Below are 17,036 nucleotides of genomic sequence, written 5' to 3'. Positions count from 1 at the left end.
TTACTGAACGAATATCAACGTACACTTTGTTTCCCAAACTCTCTATGCATCTCAAAAACCCGAAGAATATCGAGATCATTCTTTTCGGGAAGGGTTATAATATGCAGGTTAGTCGTTATCCGGGTGGATCCTAAAAAACGTCACATTGAAGTCTTTATGGTGACTCGCATTGCCGTTACGTACTCCAGCGTACACTCACAATCCATGCTAGAGAAAGTTCACTTTATGCACAGATAGGTTAATCGGGACTGGACCTACAGTTTAAAGGAGATCCGAACCAGTATGTGCTTCGACTGGCTATCGAGCCCGGGACTGCTAGATTTCAAGGCGACAGTTACCACTACGTTATCTGGGAGGCCTACCTCCAGACAAAATTCTGGAAAAACCCTGCAACCGGGATTTTCACCATGGTTTTGTAGGACCAGGCCCCACATGTACGAAGTATTTAACATATCTGAACTGAAGGTTCAAAATAAGGAACTGTCAAGGAATTTAAAAATTTAACAACAGGTAGCAAACAATGTTTATTGAACATTGAACTTCATATTTCGTTTATTTGTCCCAAAGTGTATAAATTGCTCTTTATTCAATCAAATGAAATATTACTATGAATCAATATTGTCGGACTATAATACTACTGATAAAGTAGACATGGCGATTAAATTTTTTGCATGAAAAATCTGAAAGGGAAATATTGCACGCCAGAGCCTCGCTGGCATGCAAGCTTGCGTGCTCTGATAATACCCTTTGCACTGAAAACAACTCTCGCAAACATCGACCACTGGCTACATCGCTCTAAAAGCAAATAAAGCTATCTTATCTTTGCTTTTTCCCCACACTGTCTAGTGTTATCAGTCGCGAGGGAAAACTGACACCGCAGTTCCAGCCTCAACAAACGTTCCCACAATCGGATCGAGGTGACGAACTGCGAGGAACCTTATGTCTTGCGCTCCTGTCTGGCATGTAGCCAGGCGGAGCAACGAACGAAGAGCCGGACAATCACCTCCCAGATGCGAATTCTCATGTCCTCCGGTTCAGTATTTAGCGACATGTACGAAGGTTTTGTTTGTACACTCCTGTTCACAAAGTGGCACATTGTATAAGTTTGGACAGGACTGTACCTTTAACGTTTCATTGGAACGAGAAAAGCTGCACAAGGAGGCCATAGTCACAGCAAAAATATCATTGTCACGCGTTCACCCTCTGAGGGGGGGGAGGGGCAAAAGTCTTGGAACGTTCAGCCGGGGAAAGGAAAACACATTCCATCTAGCTGCTTTACAAATATACAAAACAGCGGCTTACCTAGGAAGGTTCAGACCCCAGAAAACCTATTTCTATGCACATTTAATGTAATTTTAAGCGTAATTATATACATATACTTCTGATGCGGAAACTGAACTCCCATTTACTCCAAGTAAAGGAAAGACTAATCTAATCAAAATCCATGAATTCTCTTAAACTAAATCTGTCACTACACACGCGCTTTCGAATTGAATTCATACATATTTGCAAATATTGGATAGCATATGTTGGTCCAACTTTAGAATGAACTTCTGCAGGCTTATGACAATATCCTATCCTACATTGTTAGTCTTGATGCAAAGGTTTAAACACCTCGACTTGTCAATGAGACAACCAATTGCATGACAAAGCCCTCCCCCACGTTGCTAGAACTTTCATCGGTTTGAAAATACTCTATTATAAGAGTATAATATTGTTTATAAACAGCTAGAAAACTATTCTACACCGAATTTTTCATTAAACAGCACACAAGATAACGAAAGCATGATAGGAACTTGAAATTTCCGTTCAGTAAAAGGAAATTTAAAAATGAGTCAAACTATTGTGTCATTCACAATCTAATTTATCCTTTTCTCCTGATTATATAGTGCCACATGCTTGTGAAACATGTAGAGGCAAAGAAAGCTAATTACTCTAAGCTTTAAAACTGTTTCATTCAACTAACTTTGAAATAAATGGGGATTCTTAACAGTATGGCAGTAATGATAGCTGAAGGATACAGAAAATGCTCGTGAAAACTTTTATTTGATCAAAAGTTTGTTTTATCCAGCTCTTACGAAATAGTTTCAACAGCGTAGAAAGTTTACAGAAAATGTGAACGTCAACAAGCGACCAAGAGAATAAATAAACAAGCGTCCCACACACCATTAGAATAAAGCAAGAAGTGCCAACCGACCAAGAAAATATTAATACATGAAGGAAAGCCGGTAGTATTGACAAGGTATAAATGCGCATGACCTTCAAGTAATTTATGTGCGGCGGGGTACAGGCTCCGAAAGCGCGACAGGGAAGTCAAAAGATTCTGACATTAATATATAGAGCCTTGATAATGACTGCAATAACTATTACTACAAAGGAATATTACAGGGAATCAAGGTTGCAACACTTCCTGGTAAATAGAAAATTACACCCTCTTAGTAAGGCACAGGAATGCGGGTGAATCACCAAGGGGGAGGGGATGGGGGGACTAAAAAAACCCTTTGACCCAGTATTTCTAAAAAAATAAGACAGTATGGCAAAATGAATACTAAAAAAGTATACATACCCCCTTTTTTTTTTGAAAATCCTCTGCGCGTTCAGTTAAATCTGAGGATATTTTGTTTGCAAATAAGTTATTTCATAGAATATACGAAATGTGTTTTAGAGTGACGGACAACATGATTTTATTGCAGATGGCTGTACCAGTTAGCTGTTCATTAACATACATTATATTTTGTTTATAGTAATTACAAAACTAATCCATTAGTGGCAATTGTTAGCCTGTGCTAAGTGGTCGAATATATTCAGATTCTGGCTTTCGAGTGTTTGCAGCGTCGAAACAAGACGAAGCGGAAAAGGCCTTGCCTCAAAATTGCATCTATACGTTGATAGTTTGTGCGGTCACATGGTACATATTTTTTTGGTTTACGCGTACTTCACTTTTCTGCCACTTTGGCTAATCGTACAGGCTGGAATGAGTGATGAAAGGACAAGCACATTGTTAGGGCAGAAAGGAACACTCGTTGCCAGACCAGGGTGTAAAATTTCGAGGAGTCATTAGGGCAGTTCATGTATTTACACATTTGCACAAGGACTACATTTTAACTATAAACACCATACTCAGAAACCCACTATGCAGCAGGGGGTGAGCTTTTACATAATAACTGCCACGTATTGATTAATGAGGAATTATTTTCAATAAAAATCCTAAATACACAATTATAGTAAAATTTAGTAATGTATGCAGTAATTCCAATATGTACGAAACAATCCACAAGTTGCACCAAAAAGTGGTACAGCCACTTACTGTAGTAGGTTGCCCGTTGAAAAGTTAAAAATCTGACAGCTCCCCCCCCCCCCAGTACTTATGTAATTTTACCGAAACTCCTGGTAATACATTATACCAAAATGAAGCACAGTTTGTGAACATATTTAAAATTTCTTGCTTGTTCTTTTTTCTAACACCTACTTTTAGTGCACTATAAAATTATTGATCTTTACACAAGATTACACGTTTTCCAGACTGGTAAGACAATCTGCAGACGCCAGAGGCTACGTGGAATAGTATCACATTTGGGTGCTTGGGGAAAGTATCTCTTTCGCGAGACAAAAACCTACCGATCACCTTCCCTATTCGAGAAGGACAAATGGTTACGGATATAGACTCCCTCCAAACCCAGGAATCCAATCCACAGCCTTAGCATAACCACACCTGGCCAGGCGTCAAGACTGAACTGTTGAGACCCAAGACACCACTAAAAAACTCAACGCACACACTATTAACACATAAATGATAATTGACGCTGCCTCCGCCGAGATGCTAAGTTAATTACAAACTCTTCATCAACAAGATGATGAATAGAAGGCAGAGGAAGACATTGAAGTGAAAGATTTCTCAATGGTTTACAAAGAACCACGAATCAATGCGGCGGGTTTGTACCGGGACGAGAAACTCCCTGAAAAGTTTTAGAGGAAAAAATCTTAACCAGATACAGAAAGTTTAGTTTAAAATATACCAAACTGTATGGATCCAACGAGTTTATTGTTCCAATTTTGTTCTTAGCGTGTCTATTTCGTACTGACCTTGAATTCGTAGAACATTCCTAACACCCTTAATATAAATGTAACACCAATATTGAATTTAAGAATATATTTTCAAAACTAAAAACGTTGAGGAATTACTTTGTTCTATGTACACTACACGATATACATTTCAATGTATAAGCTTCATTCAGGGACGTTTTTTTTTTACTTCAAGCTTTCCACTTGTAAAGATAATTAATTCACAAATTTAGTTAACACCCACCATGGCATATTTCCTTCATCTCTAACAATGTTTAATGTTTAGTTCCTATGAGTTGACTGAAGGAAGTTACTGATGTAAAAGTTAAAATCGTGCACTATTTGAACTAGCTTAAAACAGTTAAATGTTCTTATTGTATGGCAGAGTAACTGTACGTTACTTTTGGATGCAAAGAAACAGTTACTGTGACGTGTTACTTTGAGTAACTTATCCAACGACTAAAAAACAAGAGAATGTAGTCGTCGTAACATGTATAGAATTGTGTCCTTGATTCCAACATTCTCAGTTTGGTACACCTCAACCGCTGTAGCGCCGAACCCTAGCATGCCCACATTATTTTAACTTGTCAACTGATGTCAAGTTACAAATAATGATATCTTACTTATGGAGTGAAACAATTCCAGACATTACCATATGACAAAGCCATTTAAGTTTGAATACTTTGACGAACCTTAAATAGTAATTTTTCATTGACCTGACAAGGGAATATAACTGTACAAAAATAGTACCATATCGCGACAAATGCTAACTATATGATTGTAATAAGAGGTCCCGGGTTTGATTCCTGTACACTGCAGACCCAGTCCCGATTAGCTTATCTGAGCAGCAGGTAAGTGAAGAAACAAATTCATTCACTTGAGTTGCGTATTATTGGTAAAAACTAGCACAACGAAAAGTACAAGCCCGACCACAATTAGTTCAAAGAACTCTGCAGTAACTTATAAGCTTCCGTTGACACTGATCACTAGGGCTAAGATTTTTATGACTTAGCATATTTCTTTTGGTAAAGATGATTTGTTCCCTAAATATATAGAAATTCATACTGTTAAGAAACTAAATTAAGGTGCTTTTCAAGGGCATATTTGGCCATTTCTAAAGACCATATTTTGATGGATTTTCGGTCATATTCAGCATATTTTGGCTTTTTCAAGAAAGTCATTTTCCAAGTGGATTCATTTTTACTCCCATGTTCACTCGAGTTCTCTTGTTTTTTGGACTGCAGCAAAATGTTTCATTTTTAATTGAAAATTTACCGAAAGTGTATATGAAAATATTTCAGCATAAGTTACATATTTATGTTTGAAACAGTCTAGTCATAAGGGAATATTTTTCAAATTATAGTGCATATTTTGTACAATTTGAGGTCATAAAAATCCCAGGCCTACTGATAACTTTCCAAAGATAATAGAAGATACGTTCGATAACAAAGAAAAAACATTCGCCCATACATACCATCCCTGACAAGTTAACCGCGATGAGATTATATATATTCGAATTCGAACCCAGAACCACAAGATTCGCAGAGAGTACATAACATACATCTTAGAACGGCTTTGCTAAGCACAACGCCGACTTGCCTATATAAGGCACGAACAAATGAATACCCATTTTCCCCTCCATACGTAAACTGATGCGAGGCATACCATAGCCACGATTGCATACAGATTACACAAAGACCTCCAATCCGCAGGAATACGCAATAAAACAGCGAGAACAACTTCGCATCACACCTCAACCTCCTCCCACAAGTAGCGATAGATAAACGCCGCATAGGTCAATGCACCGTGACGTCACAGCCCCCTACGCAGCCAGCGAATACGTGAATATCCACAAAGAACGCAGACACGTAGGACACAGCATAACGTCACTTCAATCTTGCGACATCACGTGATCTACACAGAATATTTGTCCTGTGGCACTGTTTATCAACAACATTGCTACCAAGCGTTGTAACTTTGCCTATTCACAATGATACTTCTGTTTTGGCTAATTGCAATGGAAACTAGCAAGAAAAACTCTTCAAGCGAATTGCAACCAAACTTGCCTCACCACGCGTTTTTCAATGTCACACTGCACAAGTGTTGCCAGGTTAGTATAGCAAGTGAACTTGGCAAGTTAAACGAATGTCAGCATTAAGGTAATTTGAGCCCGCCAGGAGTTTATTGATATTGACAAAAGTCGTAAGACAGGAACGTCGTCAACGAGGAGCTAAGGGGCACTAGCCCCTCCGAAATTTGCATCTGCACACCCAAATTTTCGGTGGCTTATATATAGTATATCAAATTTGTCCCTTCCCCCAAAGGTTGTCTACATCCTTGTCACCCACTCTATGTTTTCACTGTTTACAACAATAACACAAAATCACTTGTAATAATTATGAATGAAAGCTGCGTTAATAAAAGCAACGTGTATATGTAAATACTTCATTATACCTCTACACTTAGCGAGCCTTCTCGATGGATTACAGGTAACCTTACCTTGTAATCAAGATGTCCCGAGTTCGAAACCCGGTTTAAACTGTAGGTCCCGATTAGCCTTTCTGCACATAAAACAAACTACACTAATACATACGTAGAATATGCCTGTGACAATAACAAATATATCGAAACAATTCATTGCATATCAGGTGAATTGTCCAAGGGCATAGAATTCAGGGCTGTTACCCTCTGCCCATAACTACGCTAGAAATATCTAGTCGATGCCAGTGGTACAAAGTTCGATAAATCAGTGAGAACTGACATAGCGGAACCAGACCTAGATTTAAGAGCGTGGGGGGGGGGGGAGGAGATGCGCTGGCCACGTGTCACTCAACGAGCGTATCTGAATGACTAATCTTGTTTAAAAGAAAAGTAAAGGTGAAGAAAACCAACACTATCTACAAAACTGTAGAAATCTTAATCGGCGGTTTGGCTGCTCGCACAAAAGAGGGAGGGACTGTAACGTTTCGGCAATACAGTCACAAAATAGTCAACAGGATTACAGTGGCTTCTAAAGCGAAAGGTGAAACCGAGACGTGCTTTGGACAAATAAATGCACACGAAAAAAATTAACGAGCCAAGTTCCCGCCAGCCTCCCGGCCCATTAAAAAAATCCAAGTGTTGCCAACTAACCGTGACCTTGAAATCATAAAACACTACAGTTACATCAAGCGAGGGGTAACCTCGATCTGAAACTGTTGACTCCACGTGATTACGCTGAAGGAAAGTGAATGTGGCTGAACAGTCACCGCATGCGTACATGAAAGCGAATTCAAGAGCAAACACTCATGCCGATATCTTGCAGCTTCGGAGTCTTCACGAAAATACATACACTGAAACATGTGAGCTGCTTAATGTCCTACAAGAACAGTGGCCCAATGGTTTATTCAAGGTTCAAGGACAAACCTGGCCAAAAGTTACCCAATTAATTGGTGAGAGGCCAATAGTCTGGCAGTGCCCTCTCAGAGCGAAGGCCTAACTTTAGACTGCATGGAGGCGATCACCCTCTTAAGACTTAATCCGTCTATGGAGGAGATTAAGAACACGTGCAATCAGCATTATGTGAGGTTACATTAATCTTCAAACCGTACAGTGCACAAACAAATCTGATGCCAATTGATGGCTGTGTATAACGGAGGGGTTTATTAACTTGTCCACACCCCTCTCATTAGGTTAGTAAACATTTTGCGTTAATTACACATTCAAATCAACAATTAATCATTCATTATATTACTATAATTTCGAAACCTTTACGTTTATTTGTAGTGGATGGTCACAATCTTCAATTGCAATAATGTTATTTACTTTACAACTTATGCATGTTTCAGAATATATGGAACAAACACTGTAATTGGCAGTAATTTTCTCAAAGAAAATTTGGACAGATTTTCAGAAAGGAAATATTGTATTCCTACAATAATCGAAATGAGTAAATCGAACAGTAAAGAAAATGCAAGGAGTGTGTATTGAAAAGTTGACCAACTTTCATTTACTTTACAAAACATCACGAACTCCTGCATTCAAATATATCGAAAAAACCCTGAAAACCCTTTAAGTGGAATCGAACTAGGGGGTCCGGATTGAATACAGGATGCCAGGGGCATCTGGAACAGCAATAATGGTACTTCGAGTACAAAGACAACTGTATCCAATAGAGAATATCTAAATGAGTTTTATCCGTAACGTTTTCATCACTATTATTTTGCTGATATTCACATCCACCATTAAACGACACACTTAACGATGGCAACATCAGTATACAGAAATATATAAAGCAAGTAGTCCAAGAAAATTAAAAGCGAATAGTTTGTTACTAAATTCTAATTAGACGCCGGACAGTATTTCCACACAGTATTTTACATATCTTATAAAAGAAGCACTCAAAACCACAAACCAACTAACTTCAGTGAAACTCATAAAACAATACAATAGAAGTAAATAAATTGGAACAAGCCTGTTCTGAAAATAAACACACAATCACGGCTGTAGCGAAGTGCAAGGGGAACAAAGACAAGAACACAAGACCAAAGGTACTTCACATCAACTTTTTACACAGCAATAATCTACGAACCATTTCCTGCCACAACAATGGACTAAACCCACCTGGCGATAACTGTGTTAAGAAAACCTGTCGCATCAACACAACCGCAAAGCACACGTGTGGGAATGCAGTCAATATTTGTAACATGTACAAGGGAATGCTTGGCGCGCACAAGTTCCTCGCAAAGCATGTATGAAATCTGACACTTGTATTTTCAATTCTTTTAGATTGAAACTTGGGTGGAGATATCCGCCTAGGAAAATGTGTGTTCAAAACATGTGAAAGTTTATTTGCAGTCAATGACAGGCGATAAAATCTTCACCTCCTAAATGTGTCAAGGACACAGTTTATGGCTCCAAGTTGAACCCGATGGTTGCGATGCTCTAGCAAGAATCACCAAAGAAAGGTGGAGGAATAATACAATCTGCTACAGCAGGAGGTACAGGGGAAAGTGGCATCGTGAATAACATCTCCCGCCTCGAGTAAACGATTAAGACACCGAAAACGTTGCATATGAAAGGGTAAGCAGTTCTAGCACGTGGGATTAACTTTGTTCGGAAACTAGGAGTTCACTACAACAACGCTCTTGAATGTAGTGGTTCAGGATGACGTACCTATTAAATTAAACGAAAATTAAGACCCCAAGCTCTCTCGCTACTATGCAAATTGTTCAAGCAGACCTTACTAAAGCGACGCAAAATAACGGAAACAAAGAGGTTCGAATGAAATGGGAGTTTTAAGAGTTCAGGTACACTGGGATGCATAAGTATTACCAAGTAAATTGTTCATCACCATACTTTTATTGAACAAAACAAGCAGCGGACAACCTATGTGCCAGAGGACATAAGGTCCATTCATTAACGTGTAGGATGCAAGGGGAAAATTAACGAAAATAGTATTGGAAAAATTGTCAAGCAAACCATATGCATCCCACTGTACTTCCGGAAACAAATTCAGGCTTTCCACAAAACTGCATTGTCCTGTACTTAAAATAGCTATAAGAACTTCGAAAAACATGGCCGACCAATGACTTTGGTAGGGGTCAAGCCAAAATGTATAACTTTATTGCTCGACTGACTTTGAGCTTGCTTCATTTACCAATTCTACACGAATTAATGTGAGCAAAAATATAATCCAGAGCATTGCGTTCCCCTTCCTCAACAATAAGCTTTCCGTTAAAATATCACGTTAGGAATAGCATGCCTAGTTTTCACGTGGTACCCAGAACCACAGGAAACATTCCGTTTCGGACATAATGAAATCCTCAGATCTGGCCAAGTAACTAAAGGCTATGGGGAGATATCATTAAATACTGAACACATTGCATGTAAATTTGCATCAACAACATTGTGACAATGCACAGTTGCATCAAAGAACGTTCGAAAAACAGCTGCACGATTCACAATAGTGACAAAGGATTTACATCTGGCAACAATGCAACTCCTGACTCCCCACCCCACATGCTACTGCTCCCGGCTCTGAGAGGAAACCACTACTAATTTCCTGTCCTGTTCAACATCCTAAATCACAGCTGAAAACGTGCACCTACACAAAGGCATCCACGCTCAACTCCAAACGTCAACATGAGACAGTATTTTATCATTGCAACTCCTGATATGTGCAGTGAAGAGGAAATTTGTTTATCAACAATCAAGGCCAACAGCAATGGATCAACAAAACTTACTAGTGAATGCTCGTTATCTGTTACATATATAAAGTATGAATAAAATTCTGCCGAAAGAAAGAGCTGCGATCAAGAACACGGAAAACTGGAAGGCGTTCTTATTCCTTGAATAGATAAGATAGCTTTTCTTGAGATGACCGGAAATTAACTAGTTACAGCGCCTCTCGCGGTGGGAGTTAAATACTCCGTAACAAGACTCGGGACTTTTTCCATAGTAAAGAAAAGCACAACACTAAACTAGCAAAGACAATTTCGATTTCAACAAAATTTTAGCACTTTCGTTCTCAACCTTCACTAGCTTTGTCAGTAAAGAATACCAGCCATGACAAATTCAAGTCTTCAGCTCTGCAAAAGGAGGGAACGTTGAACGTCTTGAAAACGAAAGCGGTCGAGCTACAGTATGTAGGTCCACAGTTGTTTGCCGAACCTGAGCAACTCGCACACTTGTTACGTTCCACTTACAACACGTTATATAACCTGGGCATTAATAAAAACTAACACGATTACTAAGGATTTAAACACACTCCACGGAGTTTTGAAATGTACTGCCCACATACAAATGCTAATAGTGATGTCCAGGAGGTAGGCTCAATCATGGTTGGTTGATTTGCTGTTTTAAGTCCACTTTATGCACAGTAAGGCTAATCGGGACTGGACCTACAGTTTAAAGTGGTATCCGAACCACTTGTGCCTTCACTGGGTATCGAACCTGGGTCCCCTTGATTACAAGGCGACGACCCTACCACTGCGCCATCGAGAGGCCCTATGTAGGTTCAGTGTGCTAAAAACAATCCAGCAGAGAAAAATTCAAAACCATAATTTGTCTCATGAAAACAACTGCGATTAAAGACAAATTGTTAAAAAATCTGAATACTGACAAATCTAGAGTGAAACAAAGCAAAGAACAAGAATGTCAAGTACATTCAGACAGATACCAGGTTCACCCAAGAGAATACAGCCTTAAAACAGTGACAAGACACTTAGGGATTGCTCAACAAGTACATAAATATTTACTTCTAACCCACTTCAAAATTCCCAACCACCTAATGCATAAGAGTTTGAAAATCAACTACTTATTTCATTTGATTAATTCCAACCTCTCAATGCTTCTTTATAGGTAGTTATGAACTATACTGGATACAGATGCTAAACAGCGGATATAAAATAAACCCTGTAGAATAGTAGCCTTGTGTTAGCAGATTGTACTTCTGTCCAGTGAAAGTAACAATTTTTTTACCCTGTTGAGCCCACTACTTTCGGATCAAACTTTAAACTGTAGGCCCAGTCCCGATTAGCCTTACAGTGCATAAAGTGGACTTAAAACACCAAATCAATCAATTAAGCAAGTTCAGGAATGACAGCTTCAACTTCTCAAAATATGACAAGTTTCCACATTGAACTACATGGCTTTCAGTTCTGAATGAGCCATTGTTCACAATCTCTGCAGAAGGAAATTTCAAGCTTCCTTTTAAGAAAGATTAGATATCACTGCCCAAAAGCTGCTTGCTTTACTTCAAGGAGAGACATTAACAATTAAGAAGTGTAAACAGGACAGATAAGATACCTCTTATATCCTAATCTCACACTGTGTTGCATAGAAAAGCATCTGCTCTGTCCATGCAATAATGAAATTCCCAAATATGATCAATCTTAATAAGAGCCAGAATCCTCAAAACTTAAAAATCACCAAAATGTGCACAATTAAATATGCACTTATGACCTAACATTTCCATAACTATGACTTAAAAAAACAGAACCTAATGATAAAATTTAATTGAGAAATTGTGTTTTCATGGGTTGCAAGATTTACTAAGATTAAAAAAAGTTAGCCTAATTATGGAATTTGAAAATATCGGGTATTCACTTCCAAATATAAATACTATTTTCTGGGATTTACTTCTTCCTAGTTCACTTTATGAGACCTAAGTTGCAGTGCACAGTGAATACATGTATTTTTAAATGTACATGACAACCTATTGTCAGTAAACAAAGCCTCATGTACAAAAGTAAATATATGCTGGTTGCATATGTGCATGCACAATCCCTGGCAACGCCTTCACTATCTTTCCGAAACAAGAGTACATGTATATATTTTTGGACCTTTTAGCCCTTACAAAAAAGTGCCAAAAAAATTCTGACACTATTAATTACTATACCAACAACTAGAAGTTAAGAATTAGTTTATGTGACACTAGCTTGACTTATTAATCCCACAATTTCTTGATTACAAAGATGTTGCCAATCGAGATCCTAGGCCCCCCCCCCCTCCACACAACTTTGGGCCAAGGAAAAGTTATTCTAGAATAGAACTTTGGGCAATGCACATTAATCCCCACAGAGTGAACACATGAAATGTGTTAACTTATTTTGAAAGCTTTCCACCATATGTAACATTTAAGAAAAATAAAATTATAGAAACTATTTTCTTCATTGGAGACTTCATGCATTGGGAAACCATCAAATTTAGTAACCAATGTCTTACTTAGTATGAATTTTAATTTTCGAATATACAGAAACAAATTTTCTTTCGTTTCAGCTCCATACTATTAGGAGGAATTTTTTTCTGGCTCCATTGCAAACAAGATTCTCTTGTATGTACAAAAACAAATTCTAAACAGTGGAGCCAACTCATATGGGCCTGTGGGGCAAGAGCCAAATCAATAATTTACCGTTTTTTTTTTTTTTTTTTTTTTTTTTTACAAATAAAATTTCCACGCTTAACAAAACAAAATTTGTCATCATACATTTAAAGATTTCCAAACTTAATTACCGACAGATTGTAAACAAAATATATCAAATAATTTGTTACATCTCCAGTATGATATTTTTCAGTGTGATATTTACACTATCCATGGTCACATGTTATAACCATGATGAAGATCGATAGGCACTAAAATTGCTAAAAATAGGCAGGCAAAGAACACCAAAATACTAAATAGACAAACCGAAAATGATAAATCAGATTTTTAGTTTTCCTGGATTAGGTATTCAAAGCCGCTCCCTTCAAAATAGGCAATTATGACTACAATAGGCAAAACTGCCACTCTGAAATTGCCTGAAACTGATTTAAACATAAAAGCCTAAATTTTCTGGTCAAGAAAAAAAAAGCATTTTAGGGAAAATTCTCACTCTATACATATTACTGCACAAAATTATAAAACAAATCTCAAAGTTCAGCCTACCAAATATTTCTCAAAAGTTGGTGCTACTGCTTTCAAATGTGAAATAAAAAATTCCGCCATTAAGAAGCATGGAAAAATCGACGAACTATTGTACATGTGGACTATCGCAGTTTTGATGAAGCCCCTTAATTATATTCCCTGTGTCTGTATATGAGCAATGCTGGATTTTTTTCAGAAGTGTTACTTGGGTTCATCCCCATGAATAAAACTACCCAATTAAGCAATAAACTTTAACAAAGTTAATCACGACCAAAAACAATACGTGGATATCCAAAGAAGGTGTAAACAGACACTACACAAAAAAAATATTTGTACGTGAGAACTGTAACAATCTAAAATCTAAATTATGCAAACTGCAATTTTAGCACCACCACGTTTGTTAGCTTAAAAAATCAAAAACTGCATTAGCAGAGAAATATTCAGTTTTACAATCTTTATTTCAGACATTTCCTCTAACACTCAAAATAGCTAATCATAAACAAAAATAAATCCAAACAAGAATTCTTTGTTCCAATTATAAAGAAACATTGCCAATTATTTTGCAGTAGACTAGCTTTGCGAGATTTATTGCTCAATTATTTCTTACATCTTAAGACCTTTTATGGGACTGAATTGTACTAGCACTATACGGAGATTGAAAATTTGTCCAGTCTTTTTGTATCCATCCCACTCCAAGAAAACAATTAGCTGGATTGTCAGTGTCTATGCAAATAAAAAATGCTACCACGCAACATTCGCAATTCGAACCCGGCACCTCTAAGCACAAGAGCACGTGAGTACGAAACGATCAAACCTATCAATTATTCAAGTGATATCTGCTCCCACACTAAATTTAACTCGTGCCGAGGAAAAAGCTCGCGTCTGTCATCCTTTCTTATAAGTCAGAATATTACATTAATCAGATAATTACGATAAAAAAACCTGCCTCGACTCATTCATGATTTCTTGTCCCCACGTACGCATTTCATCTGTGGGAGGTCTTGAAAAAAGCTGCAACTGGGATTTTTAGCAGACGAACAGACGAGTTGAAGAATGATGCGATGCGCGCGCCACCTAGACAACGCCCGTCCCTCCCCTACTAAACCTGGAACCAAGCGGTCGATGGCGCTTTACAGTGTTGTCATATTTATATCACGCGAACTTTGCTCTCACGAGCTGAGAATGACCGCAACGTGCTTTTGGAGATAAAGAACTATGCAATAAAATTTAGTAACATTCCGGGTTGAACCAAAACAAAAACATCGCGCTTCACATCCACAAGCTTCCTGCAAAAAAGAACTTGTTTTCCATCCCGTCTTGTAAATAAAACCTTATCAACACTTAATGAGAGCTAAAAAAAAAAAAAACATTGACTGCGGTTGGAAAACCCTGATAATGAAACTGCCACAACTCTTATGCACCGTAAAAACACCGCGAATATACGACCGGACAATATCTAGCCGACACGCCTATAGGAATTAATATAGTTCATTGTAACCAATTTCAACAATTGCTAAATACGCACTTGGAGGCTAGTTTACACATACATGCTACGACTTCGTCATATTTACAGCACCATCTCAAATTCATTACAGTAAATATTTTCCAAGATCGAGAATAATCTTACGGCCTAAAAAATGAATGAAACCTGACAATGCATTACAACGAGTACTGTAGTAAAGTGCAAAATTCAGAACTGCTAATACTGGTCTGTAATTGACTATAGATGCACGAAAGCAGGCGCCTTTACTGTGATTCGAACGCCTCGATTAATCACTAGCTTTTTCTAATATACTATGCGCCACTGTATGTGGTGGTGGTGTGTGTATATATATATATATATAAAACTAATCACGAAGTCACTATGGTTAAGTCGAGACAAAACCACATTAAACTAAAGAAAAATGCTGAATTCTTCGCAGGACAATCTTGCAAGAGGCGTTAAATTTGACTGAAAACTAATATCTTCGCCTAGTCGTAGGAGGATCACACGTTTGGGTTGTCCAATAAGCCGGTAGTTCAATTCCCGGAAATGCTCAATCCCTTGGTTTAGAGTACCACAATATTTGGAACCGACTAGTAAATACGACCGCCCCTGTGCACATCAGCATCGATTAGGTATGGAAATTATTCAAGTTTCCACACCTTATCAGTCATACCTCACTCGATGCCATTCCCCTCATTGCAGACCGGCCGGCGCCACCGTACCTAACAACTTCTATACGCAATGTGCCCGGTAAGAACGCAATTCCACGCGATGAGCTGCAAAACTATCAAAACTAAATCGCTGGACCTGATGTCCAGTCCTCTTGCTTACCAACAAATGATAATACAATTTAGTTTCTTCAAGAAAACGCAAACAATGAAACCCAAAAAAAAAAATTCAACCACAACGAGAACCGTTATAACATTCATTTGCCTTGTACTAAACTAATACATTCATTCATTCTCATATAAATTTGACATTTTCTTGCCAAAGTTACATTATCTAGAACCCACGGCGCCGAAAAACAAGATCGTGCATTTCTAAGATTCGAATTCATTAGACTGTAGTTTCAATTTACGCTTTCTGATGGATTAAAGTTTAACTAAAATATACTAGAATCGCACGCACTCGTGCACTGTTTTCGGGAGGGTTTATATCTAATCTGCGACACAAAAATACATCCGGTGTTGCAGGCCCGAGCAAACGTCATTGTCACAAAACCACAATTTTTTTGCGATACGTGCAAGTCTACATGAAGGGGGATATCCTGAAACGATTATCGAAATCTTTTTCGTTGAGGGTAAATGTACTAAGAAATGGAATTACGACCCACGCGGTGCATGGGGTCAGACAAAGACCTCCCCGACCACATGGCACATAACACGAAGTTCTTTGTCTGCCGCCATGACGGGCGACTCGCCGGCAACACACGTGACGCTTCGCACAGAAATAAAACCTCGAGTAAAAAATTGTGCTTACCTTGTCTTCCAACGATTTCCGCCACATGTTCGGAACTCGGCACAGGCACGCACTCAGTCATATTTTGACTTTTCTTCCCTCGGTTTTCATCCGTGAATGGAGTGTTCAAAGTATCATGTTCAGTCGTTGTAGATGTCTCACTCAAACCTAACATCGATAATTCAAAAGCCAGTTGTAGAGCTCTTTGGTCTTCGAGACCGCTGTTATTTCGATCCATATCTGGAAACAGACTAGCAGGCATCACAGGAAAATAATTACAACATACAAAAAAAGAACACTATACAAAAATAAATCTTCTTTTGCCACTGTGTGTCGGAATCGGCCTGAGCCTCAGAGCCGAACTACGAGTCGGCTAGGCAGGCAACTGCAGGGATTACACTACGTTTGCCTCTTTAGGTTGAAGCATGTGCTCGCTAGTTTACATCATGGGAACAGCGCACGGCCCATCCGAGCGGCAAATTTGAAATCTCGTCCCTGATTGGCTGGACGGAATGCTGCACGATTAGAGGCTTTTCTTAATGGCGCTCCCATTGGTCGATGCGCAGACGGCCTGGAGGGGAGGTGGAAGAAGGGGGCTGCCAAAGATACTGGTGACTCGCTTTGCAAGAGCAAAAGTGCAGGGTT

At 38.5% G+C, this 17,036-nt stretch overlaps 1 protein-coding gene across 1 annotated transcript in view; it reads right to left on the bottom strand.

Annotated features, from left to right (window-relative positions):
* Positions 1 to 16,810, bottom strand: part of LOC146002870 (RNA-binding protein MEX3B) — a 40,503-nt gene extending 23,693 nt beyond the window's left edge. The window contains exon 1 of the mRNA XM_083140887.1: positions 16,413 to 16,810. Coding sequence (XP_082997013.1) covers positions 16,413 to 16,653 — 241 coding nt within the window. The 5' untranslated portion in view covers positions 16,654 to 16,810. The remainder of the gene's footprint in view (positions 1 to 16,412) is intronic.
* Positions 16,811 to 17,036: the final 226 nt, after the last annotated feature.

Source organism: Lepisma saccharinum, chromosome 19 (assembly GCF_977018435.1).
Source record: "Lepisma saccharinum chromosome 19, izLepSacc3.1, whole genome shotgun sequence".
In the NCBI taxonomy this organism is placed as follows: Eukaryota; Metazoa; Arthropoda; class Insecta; order Zygentoma; family Lepismatidae; genus Lepisma; species Lepisma saccharinum.
This window is presented reverse-complemented; position numbering and strand designations above follow the sequence as displayed.